A 27037-nucleotide genomic window follows, 5' to 3' on the forward strand; every position below is an offset into this window, starting at 1 on the left:
AGTTATACATTGTCTATACATTTATGGGAGGACATGTAATGTATACCAAAGATTTTCATAGTGCTCAGAAGGTAAGTTTGTTGTATTTTCTAAAAAGTGAAACAATTGTACAACAAAAAGATAAGAGCAAGAGGAAACAGACATTTAGCACTTTTTAACAACCTAATTCTGGAAACAATATTACATGGCAAAGTATCGTATCTTTTGCTGATAGCAATGACATTGGTTAATTATTTTCTGGTCCATAAATTCACGTCAACTTGGAGGTAAAGGTTTAATATTTAACATTTATTAATGGTAAAAAAATTAGGAAACATCAGCTATTGTTATCTACCAATAACGGTTACAGTATATTATCAGCTCAAGTCATTAATTAAAGTTCACTGACAAATAGAAATTTAATATATTTAGACTAATTTAAAAGTGGTTTTTCATGTAAAACAGCACAGTTAACTGCATGCCAACAATCTCCACTGAATCAGCATACATGGTGCTTACCTGGTTTAATAGCTCGCCCACAAAGCTGGGGTTGTAAAAGAACTTGTAACATGGCAGGGTTGTTTAAACTTTTCATAATTTGCACTGGATTTGGCTCTGGTAGTAGGCCCTTTTGACTACTGTGCATCTTTAATGAATACAGAAATAGGAAACATTAGAAGAAGGATAAATACAAAAGATAAAATTTTAATTCTTACTTGATAAGGATATATTTTACGATAAACACAAGTTGCTTTATAGTGTACATTTACTGGTTACATTTCACAAATCTTCTAACTGTAGTTTTAAGATATTCTACCAATAGCCTACACTGAAACCCTCACAGACTGTCTCAGTTAAATACAAATTGGCTTTAAAAGGACTAAAATTTAGATAAATTTTCATAAAAAGATGACAAGGGTATCTGAACTTATTAACAGAGAAAGAACTTGTTACCACAATGTGTGACAAAAGACCCTTACTGCAATATCAATCTAATGTGTAATCATGGGTTGCCTTAAGAATAAAAATTTTCTTACAATAAAGATCTTTATTTCATTAACATAATCCTCAGAGACAAACATGAACTGGCTTTACAAACATGTAATTGGGTAGTTTCCTAAAAATAAAATGTTTTCAGTTTTGAAAAATAGTCTAATATCTCATTGTAATTTTCATTTGCATTTCCCTGATTACAAGTGATGTTGAACATTTTTTCATATGCCTGTTGGCCATTTGCATTTCCTCTTTGGAGAAATTTCTTTTTACCTCTTCTACCCACTTTTTGACTGGATTATTTTTTTTTGGTTTTTGTTGAGTCTCATCAGCTCTTTGTAGATTTTTGTGATCAGTCCTTTATCATTAGTGTTGTGTGCAAAAATTTTATCCCGGTCAGTGGGGTTTCTCTTTGTTTTGGTTACTGTCTGTTTTGCTGTGCAGACGCTCTTTAATTTGATGTAGTCCAGCTGTTTATCTTTGCCTTCACTATCACTGCTTTGGGTGATGTGTTTGTAAAGACATCTTTGAGGTGCATGGCACGTAGTGTTTTGCCTATATTTCCTTCTATATATGTTATGGTTTCAGATCTTATGTCTAGTTCATTAATCCATTTTGAGTTGGTTTTTATGCATGGTGTGAGGTAGTAGTCAAGTTTCATTCTTTTGCATGTAGTGATTCAGTTTTCCCAGCACCCTTTATTGAACAAACTTTCTTTGCTCCAGTGCATATTCTTTGCTCCTTACACCAGTGAGAATGGCACATATTAAAAAAACTAGCAAGGCCTCCCCTGATGGCGCAGCGGTTGAGCGCTGGGCTATGAAGCTGCCCACAGCCTCTGCAGTGCCAGTTCGATCCCCGGCCACCGGCGAGGGTCCCACATGGCGTGACAGACCTCTCCTGCCACACCCGCTGCTCCCCTCTGCAGTGTTTCATCAGTCTGCCTGTTCTGTTTCCTGCTCTGGCTCTGGTGAATTCTCTCACCCTCCCGTGCTTCTAACTGTACCCAGTGCTTGTATAAATAAATAAATAAATCTTTTAAAAAAATTTAAAAATAAAAAAAACTAGCAACAACAAATGTTGGCGAGGATGTGGAGAAAAAGGAACTCTCCTGCACTGCTGGTGGGAATGCAAACTAGTCCAACCACTATGGAAAGCTGTATGGAGATTCCTCAACCTACTAAAGATAGAGCTTCCATAGGATCCAGCAATCCCACTCCTAGGTATTTACCCAAAGGACACAGAAACATTAATTCAAAAGGGCACCTGCACCCATATGTTTATTGCAGCACTATTTACAATAGCTAAGCTTTGGAAACAACCCAAATGCTCAAAAATAGATGACTGGATCAAGAAGATGTGGTATATATACACCATGGAATATTACGCAGCAATCAAAAAAGATAAACTCATGCAATTTGCAGCAACATGGATGGAGCTGGAAGGGATCATGCTCAGCGAAATAAGCCAGAAAGAAAAAGAAAAATACCAGATGGTCTCACTCATAGCAGGAATCTAGAAAACCTAAATAAGGGACCAGGAAAAAGAATAACAATAATAAAGAAAAAATCAAAATCAACAAGCAACTATAAACCAGAGACAGCCCATGGGGGGCAGGGAGAGGAAGGACTGGGGTCAAAATAAGGGGGGTACATTTGTATGGGGAATATAAAAAAAATATTAAAAGTAAAAAAAATTTAATAAATAGCCGAATAGATGAGAAGATCAATCTGATATAAAAGGAAAGCTGTAAATTTCTACCCATGAGAACATGGAGAACAAGGACAAGTGTTTCCCTCTCCCAATGCAGACACAATGAAATTGAGATGGAAAAGGTGATAGACCTGAGAACGTAACATAAAACCTGTGAGAAAACTGTAGTGGTTCCCAGTGTGAAGGTAAACAGTATCAGAGAGCATGAGATGGCCTGAATCCACAGACAGGAAAGTCTGGGGAATGACTGTTCAGTGGTGGACTGATGTGGCCGTGTCCACAGCTGCCTTGGCCAACACAAGGCGGGGAAAGAGCAATGACAGCCAATAGCAGGATGCCATGCAAACTCAGAAGCCCTGGTCACCATGAAACACTAGATGTGCGTGCTGGAAACTTCCTTCCCATCTCCCCCAACCTTCTTCAGTTCCTTCCTCCCATGGTGCATGATAAAAGAGCTATAAATGAGGAAGGCAGAACTTGCAAAAGAGCAAGGTGGGAGTGGAGAGGAAGAGAGGAGGTCAAAGATGCAGAGTTGCCTGGCTGGCTGGGCAGAGTGGTGATCAAGGTCAGATGGTAAGAGCAGAAGTGCTCAGCCCTAGGTCCCTGCCTGCCTTCTCTCCACTCCAGCCAAGACCAGGCTGTAGCTGGTGTCCCCCCTACCCCAAAACACACACACACACACACACACACACACACAAAGAAGCTGATAGGAGCCTCCCCCACCCACCCAGGGAAGTGTGCATTCACAGACACTTGGACAATGTAGTCACTAAAATATAAAGGTAACAAACTGAATCACCTCTAAGAGACAAAGCAGAATTACTAGACAGGAAATAAGAATATTAAATAAACCTAAAACACATCCTGAAAAGGATGACAGATTTTTACTGGTAACATGAAGCAAGGACAAGCAGTTATAAAGAATAACTGAAATACTGGGTATGAAAAACATAAATACTGAAAAGAAGGAACAGCAGCCCTTACTAAACTAATACTTGGCACTGTTCTAAGCACTTTACATGGATTCGATCACTTAATCCCCTAAAACAACTCTGCAGAGTTGGAATTATTATATCCATTGAAGAGATGCAAAGTTACTGTTAACCTCTACCCTATGCCTTAACAAACAGGTAAATAGTAAATGCAACTGAAAATCAAAAGAGTGATCTGAAAGGTCACATCAAATAGTGTTTCCAGAACACATCAGCAAAGGATAGAGAAATGGAAGTGCAAACAAAAGATAGTAGTAGTAAAGCAATGGAAAAGTCAGAAATAGGATTGTCAACGTCTGTATAATAGGAGTCTATGAAGAAGGACAAAAAGGAAAGTTTTGAAGAATAGCTGAGAATTTACCAGTCTTCCCAATATTAAAGAGAAATTAGAGACCACAGAATGAAAGGATTCAGTGTCACCAACATTAAGTATGAAGAAAAAACAGACCTGTTTATATTTTTCGGCATGAAATTTAAGAACATCAAAGCCAAAGAAAAAATGCTAAAGCTTCCAGTGAGAAAGACCATTATCTCCATAGGATCAAGAAGCAGATTAATATCATTGTCCCTGAGCAGCAACAATGAATTAAAAAAGACAATGAGTTAATATTTTCAAAGTGTGCAGGAAAAAGTATTGAACTAGATTTTCATATTCAGCTAAATTATTAGGTAAAGATATTCTAGATATAAAAATATCCCAGTCATACAAATTCTCCAGAGGTTTTATCACATGAGTAATACTCTGAATATGAGAAAAGAAATGCAATAAGATATTACTTATTATGTGGATGCTGAAGTACGTAATATGGTTAATTTTAATCTTCCATACATAGTCCAGGACCATAAAAAAGCAACTATTTAAGGCAATCCTAAAGGAAAATGTGGCTGCCAATAAGGTGGCAGGTGGGACAGGAAGGAGGAAGCAAGGAGGAGGTCAGAATAAATAAAGTGAGAAGAAAGAGAAACTGATAAAACTAGGGGTGTGGAAAGGTGTGGGCAATTACTAGTGGGATAAAGTAGTACATATCACTCTCAATCAGAAGAACAAAACTTACTTACCCACTAATAGATGGGAGTTGAAAATAAAGAGGAAAACATACTTAATAAAAAAATAACAAAACATGGTGGCCTCCCTGGTGGCACAGGAGGTTGAGTACAGTGCTGTGAAGCTGTCCGCAGCCTCTGCAGCACCAGTACGATCCCGTCCGGTTGGTGAGAATCCCACATGGCGCAGCAGACCTCTCCTGTCTCACCCGCTGCTCCCCTCAGTAGTGTATTTCAGTCAGTCTGCCTGTTCTGTTCCCCACTCTGTGTTGGGTGAATCCTCTCACCCTCCCACACATCTGGCCTTTACCCTGGTTCTTGTATAAAAATAAATAAATCTTAAAAAAAAAAAAAACCCATGGTCAGTGTAGGTGAGGATGTAGAGAAAAGGGAATCCTGGTGCATGGCTGGTGGGAATGTGACCTGGTGCAGCCTCCATGGAAAACAGAATAAACAGAAGAACAGAACTACCAGGTGGTCCACCAACTCCACTTCTGACTGTTTGTCCAAAGAAAACAAAAACACTAACTTGAAAAAATATAAGCACCCCCGCACTCACTGCAACATTATTCACGATAGCCAAGACATAGAAATAACAAGTGTCCATCAGTGTTGGAATGGATAATGTGGTGATCATGAAAACAAAGACCGACTGCCATCTGCAACAACATGGATAGACCCTGGTGGCATTATGTAAGCAAGTCATTCTGGTGGAGAAAGACAAATACTGTATTTTACCCACATGTGGAATCTAAAAAAAAAAAAATTGTACATACAGAGGAAAGATTGGTGGGGGTATAAGGGTGGCCAAAATGGGTGAAAGTGGTCAAAGGGTACAAAATACCAGTTATAAAATAATTTTACTACTTTTCCAGTTGTAACTCCTAAGATTGTACTGTACAGCTAACAATAATGTATATTTGACAGCTGCTGAGAATAGATTTTAAAAGCTCTCATCACAAGGAAAAACACTGTAACCATGTGTGGTGATAGAGATAACTGCATTTATTGTGATCATTTTACAACTAGGCATATATATTTGAGTTATTGCTACATATCTGAAATTAATATGCCAATTATATCTCAATTTTTAAATATATTCCCCCCAAACTATGAAAAGAGATGGTAAAAAGATCCTAGCAGAGTAATAATCAGTGCCTCTATAAGTAGTCTAAATGCACCTATTAAAGACGAATACTAGAAAAAAAAAATTTTTAAGGTAAAATATATTAGCTGTAAGACATACCTAAAACAAAATGTATAGAAAGGCTGATGATAAATCAGCCAATATAAACTGATGGCAAATATAAACTAAAAGGAAGCTGAAGTACCAATGTCAACAAAAATTTTTTTCTCAAGGAGAAAAAGACATATACTGTTAAAATGACCAATGTGGCTATAATAAATGTGTATCTAGTAATTAATGATATTTTGCGTGTGTGTGCATTAAAGATCTGAGTGTGAATTAGTAAGCTCAAACTAGTATTTATACACACATAAATGTACATACATACAACTTCAGAACCCACAGACATGGAGCTTGGGTGGTTTCTGAGCACACATGGCACATTCACAGAAATCAACCATGCAGCAAGCCACAAAAGAAGTCATGTATCCCTCCAACCACATCAGCATTAGAGACCGTAACATCCTATCTGTTCCTCCTTCCCCTAATCTCCTCTCTCTCCAGTTCATCTTCAAGCCACTTTCCAGACTAACTTCTTGATGGCTAATCCGTGCCACTACTTTGTTTACATACTTGATAAATTTTCCACTGCTTATCATATTTAAACTAGATGAGTGTTCTTGTTCCTTCCCGCTTTGGCATCAACCTACCATTTCACCATTTATCTCTTTATACACTCAGTCCTCCTAGAGCACTTACCACTCTTCCTGCATGCAAGTTCACCTCCTATTACTGCTGGAAAAGTTATCTTCCAGCTGGAGTGTGATCAATCACTCTCCCTCCTTAGGGCTGCCAGATTTAGTAAATAAAAATACAGGATACCCAGTTAAATGTGGGTTTCAGATAAACAATGAATAATTTTTATATAAATATGTCTCATGCAAAATACGTATTTCTCTGGCAATCCCATCCTCCGTCAATGCATTTCAAAATCATACTTTAAGACACACTCAAATTCCACCTCTGTCATGAAGTCTTCCCTGATGCCTTGGTATGGACTGTTTCCTTCATTCAATCAACAAACATTTACTATGCTAAGTGCTAGGAATAAAAACCATGAAGAACAGTCTTTACTGCCGGGAACTTCTAGACTAAGGAAGCAGAGATGGGAATAAGTTAGACAATTACAATGAGGAAGTAGGTACAGTATGCATATAAGCAAAATATGATAGACATCTTTACTTTATGGATACTTAGGAATTTTGAAAAAGAGGCATGTTACATTCAAAATAGGACCTAAAACATTTATGGAAGGAAATTCCTTACAAAAATTTTCTTAAGGTGAATACATTTTACTACACACAATTTCTGTTCTTCTGTATTGTCTCACTGACTTCACAGAGGTTCCACTGAGCCAATTTTTAAAGCAAGAAGAATGTGTTTGTGCCCTGAAAGTATAATGAAGGTCTAATCAATCACCAATGTGTCTGTCTAGATTAAAATTAAATTAAAATGTACTAGAATTATTCTATATCCTTAAAAAAGAACAACAAACTTACCACACGCTGAGCTGCGATCAGTGCTGCCAATGTGCTTCGCCCTGGCGCTCCCGGGGCACAGAAGGAGACCTGGACTTGGCTGCCCTGTATGGTCATGCCATGTGCAGCTTGACGAACCTCCTCGGCGTGCTCGGCAGAGTTGTACTCGACCACTGCAAAGCCACCAACGTAACTGCCTTCATCCTGTGCAAGCTGACATAATACATTTTATTAAAAGGGGATTTCTGATTTCAAAGTGTAAGTATTCCATTGTGTATACAGGCCACATCTTCTTGATCCAGTCATCTATTTTTGGGCATTTGGGTTGTTTCCAGGATTTACCTATTATAAATAGTGCTGCACTAAACATAGGGGTACAGGTGTTCTTTTGAATCAATGTTTTTGTGTCTTTTGGGTAGATCCCTAGGAGTGGAATTGCTGGGTCACATGGTAGCTCCATTTTTAGCAATCAAAAAAGATAAACTAATGGATTGACAGCAACATGGATGGAGCAAGGAGAATTATGCTCAGTGAAGTCAGAAGGAAAAAGAAAAACATTGGATGGTCTCACTTATAGGAGGAATATAAGGTAACCAAATAAGACATCAGGGGAAAAATAATAACAATACAAAACACAACAAAACAAAAACAGACAATTATAAACCAGAGACATCCTGCAGAGGAGGAGGAGGGAGAGGAATCAGAGGGAGGGAGGGAGGAGCACAGGGTGCACTGGTGAAGGAAACTCTACACCTGAGGGGGTAGGAGGAAGCAAATATTGTTTAAAAATGAACAATGACGTGAAAAATATATAAAAAAATTAAAAAATTTTACAAACTAAAAAAAATAATTATTTATCATTTTGAAAATCAAGAACAAATGTATCAAAGTATGATACTGGTGAAAATGTGCTCTTTCTCTCTGAGGAGAAGAAAAAAGCTGCTAGTTGCTTGGATTCAGTCATTCCTCAAGACAGGAAGATAAACAAGATTCTGCCCAGTTTCTTTGCAACGATTTGAGTTTTAATTTATTTTAAAAATTAAAACCCAAATGTTAATAACCCTATATGTTAAGATATACATGTGCACATACACCTGGTAATTTGTAAGAAAATATTGGGACATGATAATTAAAACTTTTTAAAAAAAATTCCACAGATACATGGACAATGAACAAAACATACTGAACAACTTTTGCCCATATAAATAAAATATGGGCAAAATAAAATTTGTATTAACAAGAAAAGAAAGGTAGCGAGAACTATATTCAACTTCCATTTAAGTATTTTAGGCAGATCCCAGAGATCTGTTTAAGTATATCAAAGCAAAACTTATTTAAGAAATCTGTGCCACAGGTTTGTTAAAATGCCACACACAAACACACAACCTTTATTTCTGAACGTGCCCTAAATAATCTCCTGCAATTTAGAACTCCACTGATTTCCAATTACCCACCTGCAGAGTGTAAAGAAAGATACTAAAGTTCTGGATCTGTAAAGATCGGTACAAAGAGCAAAAATAAGAACAAAATAAGACTATAAAGTAGCTTCTAAGTTTTGAACATTTCTGAATTACCTTAAACATATTCATACTATAAAGAGACAGATGTGATAAAATTCAGCTTGGGATGTCTTTAAGACATATCTAAAAGACTTCCACTTGGATTTAACATCTTGTAACTTATTATTACAAATCATTTCATAGTCCCCCTGAGCTCCTTTTATTTTTGAACCACGACTCTCACCTGCATTTAAGAGGCACTCATCATCGTAAAGCTGTTTTTTTTTTTTTTTTTTTTTTAACAGAGGCATGTTTTTCTTTATTTATTTGTTTGCTTGTTTGTTTGCTTTGTTTATACATGCACTGGGTACAGTCAGAAGCGCGGGAGGGTGAGAGAATTCACCAGAGCCAGAGCCGGGAGCAGAGCAGGCAGAAGGACCGAAGTACACTGCTGAGGGGAGCAGCGGGCGGCAGGAGAGGTCTGCGCGCCATGTGGGACCCTTCTCCGGTGGCCGGGGAGCAGCCGGGGATTGAACCGGCACCGCAGAGGCCGCGGGCAGCTTCGCAACCCAGCGCTCCACCGCTGCGCCACCGGGGAGGCCCCATCGTAAAGCTGTTTTATTATCTTTTGAAAACTTTTTAAAACATTTCTATTATACCTAGTTCATTATGATAACTTTCGTTGCTCTATACTATAATTCCTTTTTAATAAGGCTTTCACATGACAAAATCATTTTAGGTCGACTTAGAGAAAAACATTTCAGTGTGAAACTTGCTCAAATATGTAATGGTCTGACTTGTGATCTAGTCAATTTTCCATCATTTTAAAATATTTTAACAGAGCTAAATGGTCACTCACAAATATTGTAACAAAGTTCTTTTCTACCAGATGGAAAGCTGGACTAGATAACCTCTCAAGTCCCCTCCAACTCTGAGATTCACAATTCAAATAAAATTTGTGATAAATGGCTTCTCTTCTGACATTTGCTTCTAAGGCCTCAACTCTAGATACAAAGAAATCTGTATGGCCACAGATGCTGCAATTCTTATTATTCAAAAATAGTATACTCGTAATTTTCAGTAACAGCAAATATCTGGTAAATGAACTGTCACAAAATTTTCTGATTATAAAGTTATTGAATGGTTTCTTTGGTGTTTATTACATTGAGATTGGAAAGGCAGAAATGAAAGAAAAAGTAAGGTGGCAGCAATGATCTTAAATATATATGAATAATTACACTTCAAATTTTTAAGGTGATAGTAGAGACTCAACAAATGGATGATTAAAGAGGAGCATGGGACAAGTGGAGAGAAAAGGAAGAAATCAAGGGCAAGTTTATTGTTTGCTATTTAAAACCTGTAACAGAGCTATAAATAATATATATTTTTGTCTATTTAAAGTATAATTTTACTATGATGAAGTACTTGAAAATTCTTAGCAGTACTGTCAGTAGCTTTCAGTACCTTCTCTATATGTTTCACCGTGTCCCCAGTAAGAGAGAATTATACATTCTTTTAAAATTTCAAGATACCTTTCTATCTTCTATTATGTCCCTCTTCACACAGGATTTATAATTAACTGTCAGTCTCATTTGCAAAACTGTCAGGTATTGAGAGTATCTTTCTGTTTTCTACATTTCTGACATTTAGCAATTTCAGTGTCCAGCACAAAGAAGGTGAAGATAAAACTTGGATAATGAATAAATCAATGGATAAATGGTTCATTGAATGGATGGAATAAACAAGTGATGGATTTGCTAAGACACACTTAACTATGTAACATTACAGTCTAGCCTACCAACAAAAGAAACTGAACATTTACCATGCCATTAGTCTTCATTACAGACTGAAGCAGATATAATTAGATTATGCACTGTGATGTTCACAAAGGTATAATATGTGAGTGCATGTAGAAGAGATACATATACAGATATTTTTAGACATTCAAATGATATCTTAAAAATACATACCTGGCAAAACACAGGCTTATGGATACTGGAAAAAAACTGCAACAGCTCCTCTGAATCCCTGTAGTCACTAGGAAGTTTATCTATACAAAGGCACTTAGAATGAATGAGCTCTGCAGCCAACAGATTAACATCCATCCATTGCGCAAAGAGAGCTGATGCTCCCAACTGTTTACCCAATAGCTCCAATCTAGCCTTTGCAGCAAAGTCCTTTTTCATGTATTCTACAAATCCATAGCCTTTGGAATGGCCAGTAACCTCACTATAGACCAGGAAACATCGCTCGATATTTCCATAAGCACGAACAAGTTCTTCAAACTCTTCTAATGTGAAAGAAGTAGGCAAATTGGTAATACACAGCAAAGCATCTGTTGGCTGGAGTTGGACTATTAAGTCTTTTCCACGAAAAGAATATTGATGAAACATTTGAATTGCATTCTGGGCTTGTTCCCCATTCAATAAGGTAACAAAAGCTGGAAGACAAAAAAATGATTTAAGAATTTTCTAGGTTAGTGCTTTCAAACTTTGACTATGACTATGTAAGAAATACATTTGATTTTGATTGATTTTGATTAACAAAAACTATGAACCAGAGACACTCTATGGGGGGTAGGGGGCGGGAGGGGAGGGATTGGGGTCAAAATAAGGGGGTTGCAATTGTATGGGGAATATAAAAATAAAATTTATTATAAAAAAATAGAATGCATTTTGACCAAATTAGGTGAGGTAATTGTATAGAGTAATAAAATATAGTCAAATAAAGTAATAATTAAAAGTAAAAAAAAAAAAGAAATACATTTGAAGTCAGTGACTTGGTATACATATGTGTGTGTAAGATGTTTTATGACAGAACGTAGATAACATAATGCAGCAAATTTAAACATTCAGTTATTAGGGGAAAGAAGTCACTGATTCTCTTCTATAGTGCTTCCCATTTCTTTCCAAGGTCATAAATTTAAAAAAAAAAATCTGAGAGTTGGTGTCTGTGTACATAGTGGTTCTATCTCCCTCCGTACTTTTCTCGATTTTTTTTATCATCTCAAAAAGATGTTTCGAGACATTTACGCAGCACATTTTCACAAAGAAAATAATCTAGTTTGGCCCTCTGATATCACAGATATAAAACTAATATGCAGCAAAAGTAAGCAATTTTCCCAGCTAAAAGTCGAATCACACAGCAATATTGATTATTAAAATGGAAGAATACCAAGACTACCAGGAACATTCATTATAACACATTAGAACATTCATTATAGCTATAAAAAATAAGGCTCCAGTAACACTCTATTAATTTATTTGATTAAAATTTAAGATACTAACATTACTTCAGAAAATAAATTATATGAGTAAATTTTCTATGATTTAATGCTTAAGCATTTCAGAGATTTGCTTAAGCATGAATATACTAAGCTTTGTTGTTTTATGATATGTAGAATCAAAATGAAATCAGATGCTAAGAACTAAAATCATACCTGTTCGTTTATTTCTGTCCACATAACAATACTTTAACTCATAGTCCTGTAATAAATCATGAACTTCCTGAAAGAGACAAAACATGAATTCAGTAAACATATAAATGCAGTTAGTAAATACTCCAGCTACATTAGTCTATCACCACTACCACCATACTCCACATGAAATATTTTCTATGGATCCCCATTACTTATTTAAATTAAAAGCATTCAAATCCCACAAGATATGGTAGCCAGGGACCTGTCCAAATACATCTCCCAATACAATAATCTACATATAGGAGTAGAGCCCATGTTCCTGTCCTGTCAAATTAATATACGTTCTCATGAGTGTGGCACATACAGTCCTTACTCTGCTCACACCAACACCTCGACCCAGCATGGGGCAGACACGCCATGAAAGCACCCAGACTTCAGAGATCACATGATCCTTTGAAATCCCAGCTCAAATCTTCTCCCATCTAGTGTTTTCTAAATCTTTTCCACAAGACATGACCTTTCCCACCTCCATGCTATCAATGTTAATATTTTTATGCCTCTTACAGAAGCAATAAACTTATTTCTCTTTGTCTGCTATATATTTTATTTGATTGCACTGTAAATGCCTGCATTACCCGCATGCAGAATAAATGTACGTTGCACAACTAACTTAAGAGATCCCAGGGTACGAAAACAAGTAACCACCACCAAGGTATGACATGCAGTTCGGTTTATTTCTCCTTAGCTCCCCAATATGTCTAAACTGACTATCTGGTTTGTTCTCCTATAAGTAACCCAGTTTGAACTTTTTTCTTCAGCTCTCATAACTTCCATCCACCTGGAGGCCTGAAAGAGCATATTTTCTCTCTATCCCCTTAATTCTGTCTGTTAACTATGTTTCAGTGCAGGAACTGAACTTCATGTATTTCGTGAACTGCTCTGCATATGCTATGCATTCAAATATACATTACAGTGACTATAACAACTGCTTTGTCAACTTGAAATTTACTCATAATCCCCCAGTGTAGTTATTATACTTTTTAAAGGATATGAGCTATGAAATAGGTGACATTCTGACCCCAGAATGGAGACTGAGAGTCAACCTGTTTTAAGCTGCAGATGAATGAACTGAACACACACAAGCGTTAGCATGTTAAGCTCACTATCTAAACTGATTAATTCAATAATAATTTTCATTGTCATTATAGTTAACATTTACTTAGCTTTTACTTAGTACAGGGGCACTGAATTCACCCATTTTATTGGAAATCAGGAAAGAGCAAAATCAAGTAAGTTGCCAAAGTCATATACCTGGTAATTTGCTGAGTGGATACTCACCAACTGGTCTGGTTCCAAGGGCCATACTGTTAACCTCTATGCCACACTGCCAACAATAGTTTCAAGGACACTGCCAACAATAGTTACAAAAATGCCACTAGTGCCACCTAAGTGAGCATGTGGAAATCGAAAATAAGGTGACAGTCCAAAGTTGAGAAATATTTTCCCTCCCTACCCAGTGCAAGGGTTGGGGGGAGAGGAGAGTAATATAATAGGAAAACTATAAATACGTAATGGTCAGTGAAAAAAAGATTATCACCTAAAGAATGGTTGATGATTTCCTTATTAGTAAGTCAATATTGGAAATGTTTAAAATACCAATTTTGTAAAGTACTTCAGTAAAGCAATTATATAGAAATATGATCAGTAAACAACTTGGTTCACCTATTACTCTGGTAATTTTTCATCCTGAAAGTGTCAAAGTGTTCTTAGACTTAAAAAACATGTACTGCGAAATAAGCCAGAAAGAAAAAGAAAAATACCGGATGGTCTCACTCATAGCAGGAATCTAGAAACTTTAAATAAGGGACCAGGAAAATGAATAACTATAAGAAAGTAAAAATCAACAAAAAACTATGAAACAGAGACACTCTATGGGGGGTAGGGGGCGGGGAGGAGAGGGATTGGGGTCAAAATAAGGGGGTTGCAATTGTATGGGGAATATAAAAATAAAATTTATTTAAAAAAAAAAAACATGTACTGCATTCTTCACTGTAAAAATCTAAGTCCCTCAACAGTTTAACATGTACATCTTGCCACTTGGCCAATTTAATACTTTATACAGAGGGTGATGCAGTTTCGTCCGAAGGGATCCAGTGCAGGTTTCTAGTTGCACAGACAGTAATCTCTCATCTAACAGCTGCCACACGCCAGATAAAGAAAAGATGATACTGCTCTTCACATAATCAAGTATCTATAAACAAATGACATGCTATGTTTTTCACTCCACTGAGAGAATTTCCTGAGAGAGTATTCAACAATGCATTTGGCAACTTAAGACATTTTGTTGTTTTTTTTTTAAAAAAAAAAAAAACAAAAAAACCCTTATTTCTAATCATAGCTTTTCTATTATAAGCTGTGGGATACAGTCCCAACAGACTGGGAAACCTTACAAAGCTTCCTGCAAAGAAAAAACCAATTATTTTTCTCCATGTCCTGGTTGTTTTGACCCAGGCTAAAGTGGGTCACCCCTCAATTTGAGCTGGTAAGTTGGCCAAATAAAAAAAATTAAAGTCTGAAAGAATCTAAACCATTTGCCAAAATTCTACTGTGTTCTAACACACAGAACCAAAAGGACTAAAATTACATCTCCATGTACTAATCTTGTTTTATGACATTTCTATTAACTTACAAGCTAATTTTAACAAAGTAACACCTTTGTCCTCTTACTGGAAATGTTACTTACAAATTTCTTAGAGTAAGATGAATTCATCAACATTTATATTAGATTGATTTAGTAACCTATTTCCAGACCAGATTCACTATGATTCTCTGGAATTAAATGAAAAGTTGTGCATATATTAAATGTTTGCTGGGGAGAGGATCAATAGCTTTCACAATTCAAAGCAGTTATTCAATAGCACTCCTCCCAAAAGTTAAATAACCATTTGTTCCAACCAGTCTGCACCTCTTCCTAAATGAAACCCAGCCTTAGTTTTAAACTTGAATCACACTGTCTTCTAGACCCTTTGCAGATTTACTTTCATTTTAAAAAGAAATCCAACACATATTAAGTTATGAGGAGTAATACATAATAACAAGTATCCAAGCACTCACCAGGGAACATAACTAGAAAATCAGCAGCCCTGTTCCAGCCCCCCACCCCCAACTCCCACTAGCCCACATGCCACTTCTCACCATTGCTGGAGCTCTTCAGGATATGCACTCCCAAACTGTTTTATTTTACTTGTTTCTGAGCGTTATAAAAATGATATTATGCTATTTTTAATCTTTTGTGTCTTGCTTTTTATACTCAAGACTAGGCCTCTAAAATAAACTCTGTTCCATGTGGCAGAGATAGAGTGGGGAACAGAACAAGCAGATCTACTGAAATACAATGCTGAGGGGAGCAGCAGGCAAGACAGGAGAGGTCTGCTGCAGAGTGGGGAACAGAACAGGCAGATCTACTGAAATACAATGCTGAGGGGAGCAGCGGGCAAGACAGAAGAGGTCTGCTGCGCCATGTGGGTAGCTTCCTGGCTCGGGGTTGAACTTGTGCTGCACAGGCTGCCAGTAGCTTCATAGTGCTGAGACTTAACCCCTGCAACACCAGGGAGGCCCAACTTCCCAAAATTTTTAAACCACTTTGCACATCCATCAGCAGAGTATGAGTTCCAACTGTTCTACTTTCCAGCCAACACCCTTGTTTTGACATTAGCCATCCTGGTGAAAGGACAGTAATATTTATGGTCTTAATTTGCATTTTCCTAATGAGTAATGATATTAAATTCTTTTCCATTTGCTTATTGATCATTTGGATATTCTTTTTGTAAAATGCCAGTTGTAATCTTTTGCCTATTTTAAAAACTGGGTTATCTTTTTATTAACTTGTAGAATTTCTTTATAAATTCTGGATATTAGTCCTTTGTCAGTTATAGATTTTGCAAGTATCTTCACATAGCTTGTGGTTTACCTAATTACTTATTAATGTTGTTTGAATAGAAAGACATTGATCTTAATGAAATTTTCTTTTCCAGTTAATGCTTTTTGTGTCCTATTTTTTGAATTATTTACCTACCCAAGGTAATAAAAACATTACCCTATCTTTTCTTCTGGAAAAAGTCTATTCTCTTACTTATGTTTAGATTATGGTCCATCTTAAAAAAATCTGTAAGTCATGTTAGAAGGGGTAAAGGTTAAACTTTTTCTGTATGAATATCCAAGTGCCCTAGCATCATTTATTAAAAATACCATCATTTCTCTCACTGAACAATCATATTACAAATGGGTTAATTTCTGGACTCTATTCTATTTGTCTGATCCTTGTACAAATATTACAATACATCTGTTCACATCTATAATGTTAGCCCTCAAGCAATTTTCTATTTTAAGACTGTCTTGGCTACACTAGATCCTCTGCATTTCCATTTAATTTGAGGGCACTTATCAGTTTTCCTATGAAAAAAGCCTAGTAGAATTTTAACTGGGATTATGTTTAAACTACAGGACATTTTGGGATGAACTGACATCTAAAAAAATGAGTCTTCCAATCCATAAACACGGAATGCTCTTTGGCATATTTAGGTCCTCTTAAATTCATGTCAGAAATATTTATAGTCTTCACTGTAAATTTTTGTATATAATTTATTAAAGTATATTTGGTATTTCTGGTGTTACTATAAATTTATTTTCTAATATGATTGAGTCTTTTATTTTCCAAATGCTAATATACCTAATATAAATTGATTTTTAAAAATATGACTGAATTTCAATTTAATTTTCCAAATGCTACTGTAAGTGATGTTCACAGGTTGACCCTGTATTTGTCAATCTTGCTAAATTCACTTAATTCTAGTAGCCTACTTGTAGATTCTTTATTTTTCATATATACAACCATGCTGTCTGCAAATAGACAGTTTTACATTTTTCTTTTCAATCCTCATACATTATGTATTTAACCATATTTTGGTAGGTATCACTTCCATAGCAATCTTAAATAGAGGTGATTCTAATATTAACCTAATCTCAGAGGGAAAGGTTTCAATATTTCACAGTTTTTGTTTTGTTCTAGATAATCTTTGAGTTTAAGTTCTCATTTATTCCTACTTCCTATGACTTTTTATTATGTATGGGTGTTAATTTTGTTAAATGCTTTTTCATTTATCAACTGAGATGACTTCAGTCCCATTTTCATGCCAGTGACCACCAAGTTCTCAACTTTTCACCTCATTTCCAAACCTATGCAGTCTATCATCAGCCTGGGATTGTATATGGATGTTCCTCATGAGGTACTTTTTTTTGGCCCAACACAGGGCGTATTACAGACCATCTTTTTATGATATTTGTTGAGTAAATGTGGTGTTCATTTGAACTCACCTAAAATTTTAACTGCTTTCAAATGCAGCTGTTTTGCTGGAAGTTTCATTTGAACGCCAGGGGATCATTCTGACTTGGCCTAAAAACAACTAATAAACGTTTAGCTTTTTTATTAGTGGTATAATTTACTGAGTGCTTATTTAATCCCAGGTACTTTATAGACATTATCTCATTTAATCATTTCATCTTAACAAATCAATAAGCTGAATATTAAAGCCTGGTTTCATTATCCAGGTTTTAAAGATGAGGATATTGGGGTATAGAGAAGTGAAGTGACTTACATAGACAATAGGTGATGAATCTGGGATTCAAACCCAGATTGATAGACTCTAGGGCAAGCACAATGAGCTGCTCTACTATGTTGTATTTTGAGTATCACCAATACAAAAATAAAATGTATAAAATACTCATTCCCATCATATTCCTAAAGTTTACTGCATCACTGACTTCCTAATGTTAGAATTGGGATGAGGATAAAGACAAAGTTTGGGAGATACAAACAAAAACTTAATTTTACTTTTGGACAGCCAGAAATCTAATGGCATCACTCCTTGTTGAAATATTCTGATGGGCTCTCATTTTCTTTAAAGTCAACCCCCCCAACATGGCTAACAATCACCTGGTCACATTTAATGTGCCAGCGTTAGACTGAACCACTGTCCCTCTCATTTTCTATGCCTTAGCCACAGTGAACTAGCTTTTGGCCATGGTTTTTCTTGCCTTTAAGGCTTGGTACATCTTGATCCTATAACCATTAATATTCCGCACCTCTTTCTTTCCTCTTTTTCCCTACCTGCCATCTCTCTCCCTGGGTTGTTGGAGGCAGCCACCCTGCGTAGTAAGCAGAAGGGCCTTGACCCGAGTCTCTAAGGCATGTGAAAACACATGTGTCTCGGAGGAAAACCTCTGAGTGACAGGACTTGGTGTTGAGAGCCTGGAAAGTGACCTGCGTGGAGTCGGGCTTCTACATCTCCACAGTCTGAGAATAACAAAATGGAGAGACCCTGCGCAGTAAGCAGAAGGGCCTTGACCTGAGTCCCTAAGGCATGTGAAAACACATGTGTCTCGGAGGAAAACCTCTGGTTGACAGGACTTGGTGTTGAGAGCCTGGAAGTGAACTGCGTACATCTCCACAGATTGACAACAACAAAATAATGAGCGAACTTCCCAGGCTCAGGCTAGGAGGCGATAAGATTATGTGTGTGAGAACTAACCGCCTGGTATCCTACTGTCTGAAGTAAATAAATAATAGTAAGAAAATAGACTAATCATTCATACGTGTTATCATTATGTGGTATACTTTGATGTTACACCTGCTACAATTAAAATAGTATATAATAAGCACTAAGACAATAAAGATTTGCTGCATGCTGGACATAACAGTCCCCCATGTCTGATTTCCTTCACCGTCGCGGGTCAGGACTCACTAAAAGTCCACACTGGGTCTAAGTTTCTCTAGTCTTTCTTAATCTCCCAAGTGTGAATAAGGTTATTTTTCCCTTGTGCTTCCAAAGCATTTTTTATTTTTCCCATCACAACACAGCATATATCATCCATATTTTAATTTCTTATCAAACTCTATCTTCATTAGACAGTAGGCTTAAACCATGACAAATACTGTGTCTGCCTTATACATAAACAGGACTCCAATATCTAGCAAACAGCAAGCCTTCAATACTTGTTGACTGTGTGAATACTTGTTTCCACAGATTGCCTTTATCAACTCCAATGCAGCATATTTTTTCCCTAAGATTATTTTACAATCTTAACACAAACCAATTAATGCTGAAAGTGCTCAAAAAATGAATACATTTTGTTCTTTACACTTACCTAATACATAATTCGCTTCCTTGAAAGAAAATATTTAAGTATTTCAGTTTAGTTATTATTATTAGAAGAGGTTCTGCTTAAGCAGTTTTGCTTATAAATGTTAGTGGAAGAGCACTTTAATCTACAGGTGATTTAGGTAACTGTCCCTCCCAACTGTCTCCCCATACATTAATCAAAATCTTTTCACCTCTGTCCAAAATAAGATGTTTTCTCTTCAAATACCACCTGGATATACAACTGTGTTAGTTTTCTATTGCTATGTGGCAAACTACCACAAATTAAACTGCCTAAAACAATATCTGTTTATTATCTTTCAGGTCTGTAAGTCTTTTTTTTTTAAAAAAAAAAAAGATTTATTTATTAATTTATACAAGCACTGGGTACAGTCAGAAGCACGGGAGGATGAACAGGCAGACTGATGAAACACACTGCTGAAGGGAGCAGCGGGCGGCAGGAGAGGTCTGCGCGCCATGTGGGATCCTCCTCTGGCGGCTGGGGCTGGGGATAGGGATGGAACGGGTGCTGCAGAGGCTGCGGGCAGCTTCGCAGCCCAGAGCTCACTGCTGCGCCACCAGGGGCAGCCCTCAGGTCTGTAAGTCTTATTAAGTGCAGGTGGCACAACTGCTGAGAGTCTCTCAAACTCCTAACCTAGGTGTTGAGGAGGCTGGGCTCTGGCTCAGTAAGGTTGTCAGCAGAATACAGTTCCTTGTGGTGGCAGGACTGAAGTCCCTGTGCTCTTCTGGCTGTCAGGTGGGCCCACCTTCAGCTCCTAGAATGTTCAGCAGTCCTTGCACATGGCCCACTCCATCTTCAAACTGAGCAGCAGTGCATAAGTCCTGTTCTTCAATTCTGACTTCTCCCTCTGCTATTAGCCCAGAAAAACCCTCTGCTTTTAAAGGATAGTGTAGGAAGAGTGATGTCAGCATCCGAGTGACATGGGTGCTCCCTTTACCTCTCCCCTTCAGTCTACAAATAGTGAGACGTGCCTAACTCAGGAAAGGGTCCTCTGCTCATCACAGCAGGATGCAGTGATACACATATGTGTATCTGAGGGTAAGTGGGTTTGGACTCACAGAAGCAGCTGAGTCAGGGCACCCAACTCATGTCCTGGAGAAGGGAAGATAAGAATAGCATAAGAGTCCATACACTTGGCTGCGCGAACTAACAGTAGTGGTGGGGCTCATGACAGAGGCAAGGACCCCAGAGAGGTGAGCAGCAGTGGCAGGATACCATCCCTTTCCCTCCCACAGCAGACGCTTTACCCAATTGGCTGCCATTGTGGGACTGGGACTCAGGCCCAGGGCCCAATTAGAAGGCAGCAGCAGAGACAGTGCACAGGAACCAGTCTGCAGCAGTGACTGCCAAGTATTTGCAGCAGTGACTGCCTGGAGCCCAGCTCCACTCCCACCCATCCCCACTGTGGCAGGAGTCCATAAACCTGGCAACCACTGGGGCCAACACCAAAGAGATACCTGCAGGAGCAGGGCACCAGAGGCACTGGCAGGTAGAAAGACTACTGAAAATAGTCAGAAGCAACTCAGGTAGGAGAAACCCAAAACTTATGTTATCCTGCCACCTACTGGAAAACAAAAGATAGGTTTCTATTACCAGTTGCTGGATTAGAACCAAGACAAAGCTTTACCTAATAATAAAGGTGTTAGCAACCTCATAGTAACCAAAAACAAAAATTTGGAGCAGAGACACACAGCATAAAAAAGGAATAAACTAAGAAAAACACCATAGAAAACACTTGGGTAATATGGCCGATAGAAACACAAGAAAAAAGATATGGAACAACCAAAAACAAATGTGAAATGGCAGCTGTAAAGTGGCATATATCAATAGTCACCCTAAATGTAAATGGACTGAATTTACCAATCAAAAGGCTCAGAGTGCTGGAAGGATTAAAAAACAAGTTCCAACTATATGATGCCTCCAGGAGACTCATCAGAGCCCTAAAGACAAAAATAGCCTCAAAGCAAGGGATCAAAAAAAGACACTTCAAACAAATGGTAACTCAAAGGAAGCAGAAACTGCAATACATGTATCAGACAAAATGAGCCTTCCAGCCAAAAAAGATAACAAGAGGCAAAGGCAGTTATTACATAATGATAAGCGGGTCAATCCAGCAAAAAAAACATACCTAGTATATACACACTCGACTTAGAAGCTTCAAAATATATAGGGCAAACATTAACACACCTAATGGGGGAAATTAACAGCAACATAGTAAAGTACAGGATTTAACACCCCACTTAGATAAATGGATAGATCATGAAGACAGAAAATCAACAAGATAAACAACACCCATAAGTGACACATTAGACCAGATGGGACTTAAATAGATATATACAGAACATTCCATGCAAAGCAGTAGAATACACGTCCTTCTCAAGTGCACATGGAACATTTTCAAGGATAGACCATATGTTGGGAAACAAAACAATTCTCAATAAATTTAGGGGGACTGAAATCATATCAAGCATCTCTTCTAATCACAATGGCATGCATGACACTAGGAATCCACAATAAGAAAGCTGGAAAATGACAAATATGTGGTGACAACACACTATTGAACAACTATCAGGTCACCAAGGAAATTAAACACATACACACACACACACACAGAGAGAGAAACAAATGAAAATGAGGATCTGCTCTACCAGGATGTGGGATAACAGCAAGTGCAGCATTACAAGCTCATATCAGGTAACAAAAAAAAAAATCTCCAACAATCTAACCTTACACTTAAAGGAACTCTAGAACAATAACAAAATGAAGCCAAAAGTCAATAGAGGTAAATAAATAATAAAAACTAGAGTGAAAATAAATAAAAGATAAAAAAAGATTAATGAAACCAAGACCTACTTCTTTGAGAAGACAAACAAAATAGACAAACTAAGAAAAAAGACAAAGTTTAAATAAAATCAGAAACAATGGGCCTCTCCTGGTGGCGCAGGTGGTTGAGCACCACACTATGAAGCTGTCCACACTATGAAGCTGCCCGCAGCCTCTGCAGCATGGGTTCGATCCTGGCAAGGGTCCCACATGGCGAAGCAGACCTCTCCTGTTGTGCCCGCTGCTCCCCTCAGCGGTGTATTTCGTCAGTCTGCCTGCTCTGTTCCCTGTTTTGTCTCTGGTGAATCCTCTCACCCTCCCGCGATTCTGGCCTGTACCCCGGTTCTTGTATAAATAAATAAATAAATCTTAAAAAAAAGAAGAAAAAATCAGAAACAAAAAAGAACTTACAAAGATACCACAGAAATATAAAGGATCATAAAAGATTACTATGATTGTCTATATGCCAACATACTAGATAACTTAGAAAAAATGGGAAAATTTTTAGAATAATACAACCTCAAAGATTGAATCAGGATAAAAATATGAATAGAGGTACTCCCCGGTGGCGTAGTGGTTGAGTGCTGGGCTGAGAAGCTGCCCACAGCCTCTGCAGCGCCGGTACATCCCCGGCTGCCAGTGAGGGTCCCACATGGTGTGCAGACCTCTCCTGCTGCCCGCTGCTCCCCTCAGCAGTGTATTTCGTCAGTGTGCCTGTTCTGCTCCCCACTCTGGCTCTGGTGAATTCTCTCACCCTCCCGCACTTCTGACTATACCCAGTGCTTGCATAAATATTAAAAAAAAAAAAAAAGAAAATATGAATAGACCAATCACTAGTAAGGAGACTGAAACAGTAATTAAAAGTCTCGGAACTCCCCTGGTGGTGCAGCGGTTGAGTGCTGGGTTGCAAGGCTGCCTGCAGCCTCTGCAGCACTAGTTCGAATCCCAGTCACCAGGGAGGGTACCACAAAAAAAAAAAGTGTCTTAAAAAGCATCCCTGCTGGCACAAGGAGTAAAGTGAAGCTATACAACCACTGCAGCACAGCACAAGTTGGATCACCAGTCGGCCAACTAACCCACATGGTGCAGCAGACCTCTCCTGACTTGCCCGCTGCTCCTCTTAGCAGTGTATTTCAGTAGATCTGCCTGTTCTGCTCCCCACTGTCTCTGGTGAATCTTCTCACACACACCCCACTCCGCATCTCTGGCCTGTACTCCAACTCTTGTATGCAGAAATAAATAACTCTTTAAAAAAAAGTCTCCTGTAGGGGCCTCCCCGGTGGCGCAGAGGTTGAGCGCTGGGTTGTGAAGCCGCCCACAGACTCTGCAGCACCGGTTCGATCCCAGGCTGCTCCCCGGCCACCAGAGGAGGGTCCCACATGGTGCGCAGACCTCTCCTGCCGCCCGCTGCTCCCCTCTGCAGTGTACCTCGATCCTTCTGCCTGCTCTGCTCCCCGCTCTGGCTCTGGTGAATTCTCTCACCCTCCCGCGCTTCTGACTGTACCCAGTGCTTGTATGTATAAATAAATAAATAAATCTTAAAAAAAAAAAGTCTCCTATAAAACCAAAGTCCAAGACTCGACAACCTCACTGGTCAATTTTACCAAACTTTCAAAGAAAACCTAATACTTATCTTCCTCAAACATTCCCAAAAAATTGGAGAAGAAAATGCTTCCCAACTAATTTTATTAGGCCAACATTACACTGATACTAAAACCTAACAAGGACATCACAAAAAAAGAAAACAGACCAGTATCTCTGATAAATATAGATTAAAAAAAAATCCTTAATGAAATACTAGCAAACCAAATTCACAATACATTGAAAGGATCATAAACCATAATCCAATGGTATTTATTCCAGGATTGCAAGGATGGGTCAACATATGAAAATTAATGTGATATACCACATGAAAAGGACAAAATCATATGATCTTCTTAATACAAACTGAAAATTCATTTGACAAAATTCATCACGCATTTTTGAAAGAAATACTCAAAATGAATATAGAAGAAACACACCTCAACATAATAGAGGTCGCCAAGATAAACCAAGAGCTAATGTAATACTCAATGGTGAAAAACTGAAATCTTTTCCTCTAAGATCAGGAACAAGACAAGGATGCCTACTCTCACATTAGTCAATATAGTATTTATTGGAAGTCATAGCAAGTAGACTTGAAATAAAAGGCATTCAAATTGCAAAGGAAGATGTAAAATTGTCACCACTTAAAGATGACATTATACACAGGAAACCCTACAGTCCACTTAGAAACTATTATAAATCAGTACAGTGAAGAGGTAGGCTACAAAAGCAATATACAAAAATCTGTTGTTTCTATAAAAAACAACAAACCAGAAAGAGAAATTAAAGATAATGTTATTTATAATCACATCAAAAAGAACGAAAAACAGAAATGAAGTGAACCAGGAAGGTGAAAGATGTGTATATTAGAAATTGTAAGACACTGTTGGGAAAAAAAATACAAAAAAATGGAAAGATAGTCCGAGCTCACAGATTGGAAAAAATAACATTGCTAAAATGACCACTTTACGTAAAGCAATATACAGATTCAGTGTAATTTCTAGTAAAATTCCAATGGCATTTTCCATGGAAATACAACAAAAAATTCTAAAATTTATATGGAACCTCAAAATATCCCAAGCAGCCAAAGCAATCCTGAGGAAAAACTAACCATTATTTCATTCCATACACAAAAATTGACTCAAAATACATTAAAGACTTCAATGTAAGACCTGAAACCATAAAATAGAGAGAAGAAAATATAGTGGTAAGCTCCTAGACATTAGCCTTTGGAGATTTAAGGACAATGGCAAGGGGGAAAAAAGCAAAAATAAACAAATATTATCACATCAAACTAAAAAACTTGCACAGCAACAGAAATCATCAAAATAAAAAGGTAATCAACATACTGAATGGGAGAATCAGAAACAAATCATACATCCAAGAGGTTAATAAAACTATATTAAAAAAAAAAACAAACTCATACAACTCAACAAAACCCCCCAAATAATCAAAACTGGCAGAGGATTATGAACAGATCCAAAGATCTTTTCTCCAAGGAAGATATACAGATGGCCAATAGGCACATGAAAAGATGTTCATCATCACTTATTAGTAGGGAAATGCAAATATTTACCCAAAGAATGTGAAATGACTAATTTGAAAAGATATATGTACCCTTATGTTCACTGCTGCATTATTTACAATGCCAAGATATAGAAACAACCTAAGTGTCCATGGATGGATAAATAAAGAAGATGTGGTATAGATACACAACGGTACTATTCGGCTACAAAAAATGGATGAAATGTTATCATTACAACAACATAGATGAACCTGGAAGGTCTTTTGCTAACTGAAAATGTCAGTCAGAGAAAGACAAATGCCATATCATGTCACTCATGTGGAATATAAGGAAACAAAATGAAACAGTCCTTAGATAGAGGAAAAAACTGGTGGTTTCCAGAGAGGGCGGCTGGGAGGAAGGTGGGTGAAACAGGCAAAATAGGGAAATTGCATGGTAGTCAATGGAAACTAGACTATTGGTAGTGATCATGATGGAGAATGGGCAGATGCTGAATACTACTGTACACCTGAAAGTTACATGATATAAACCAATGTAACATCAATAAAAAATAAACAATAAACACAAGGCTAATGTGATCAGATCGGGCCCACCTGCATAATCACCCGTTGGATAACCTCCCTTTTGATAATAACTCTAAGTCAAATGATTAGTAATCTTAACCATAGTTGCAAATTTCTCTTTTGGTAATGGAATATAACAATTATTCACATATAACCTGTCATATGTACAGTCTCACACACATTTTGGTGGGCTTATTTTTAGGATTCTGCCTACCATAATTAACACTAAAAATATAAATTGCTTAACTTTTATGTACTTTAACAAGATATATTGTTTAATATCTCGGGTTTCAGAGCTCAGGTAGGTTGAGGAGGACATGTGCACAGAAGGAACCAGCATAAAGTATCAATTCAGGCAAGGTAAGAAAGCTTTCTGGCCAATGGAGCAGTCTAGTAGGGAAGACCTGAATTACGATAAGTTAGACAGGCATCTGCATGGAGTTAGGTGGCAGCCATCTGCAGTAGCAAAGGGAGATTGATCACATAACAGGAGAAGTAGTTGAAATACATAGGATAATGAATACCATGTTTCCAGTGTCAGAAAAAGTACAAAACAAATATATAATGAAAGTAAACTCAAGTGAACACTATGAGTGTGAGACTGCAATTTGATATCTCACTGTGAATCTATTACTTCTAATTGGTAGATAGATAGAAGTATTAAGGCATGCATGTAGACATAGATGTTTATATATTGTTCAGTTCTGTCTACTAAGGGGAACTGAGAGCAGCAGTTCTGAAGGTCTAAATTCAAGATTCTAGTTCACTTGGTTTCTAGAGACCGCTCTCCTCCTGTTTGCAGAAATCCACCCCATGTCCTCTTCTTGGTGGTTGCGCACACTGCTCAGGGTGGGGTAGGGGAGGACACAGAGCACAAGTTCTCTGTTGCTTTTGTTATAAGGACACTAATCCTATTGGAGAAGGGCCCCTCCATTATGACTTTACTTATATAGAGGTCACATACTTACATTTAACTTTACTTATATAGAGGTCACATACCTAAATTCTGCCACACAGTGGGA

At 37.6% G+C, this 27037-nt stretch overlaps 1 protein-coding gene across 2 annotated transcripts in view; it reads right to left on the reverse strand.

Annotated features, from left to right (window-relative positions):
• RAVER2 (ribonucleoprotein, PTB binding 2) overlaps positions 1-27037 on the reverse strand; it is a 71911-nt gene that overhangs the window by 30013 nt on the left and 14861 nt on the right. For both annotated transcript variants that reach the window (XM_037498878.2, XM_037498877.2), the window contains exons 2-5: positions 12324-12390; positions 10855-11324; positions 7407-7598; positions 499-625 (exon numbers count right to left, since the gene is read on the reverse strand). In XM_037498878.2, the coding sequence (XP_037354775.1) occupies positions 499-625; positions 7407-7598; positions 10855-11324; positions 12324-12390 (856 nt within the window). The remainder of the gene's footprint in view (positions 1-498; positions 626-7406; positions 7599-10854; positions 11325-12323; positions 12391-27037) is intronic.

This window comes from Talpa occidentalis, unplaced genomic scaffold, assembly GCF_014898055.3.
Source record: "Talpa occidentalis isolate TD23 unplaced genomic scaffold, MPIMG_talOcc4v2.1 talOcc4.9, whole genome shotgun sequence".
Classification (NCBI taxonomy): Eukaryota; Metazoa; Chordata; class Mammalia; order Eulipotyphla; family Talpidae; genus Talpa; species Talpa occidentalis.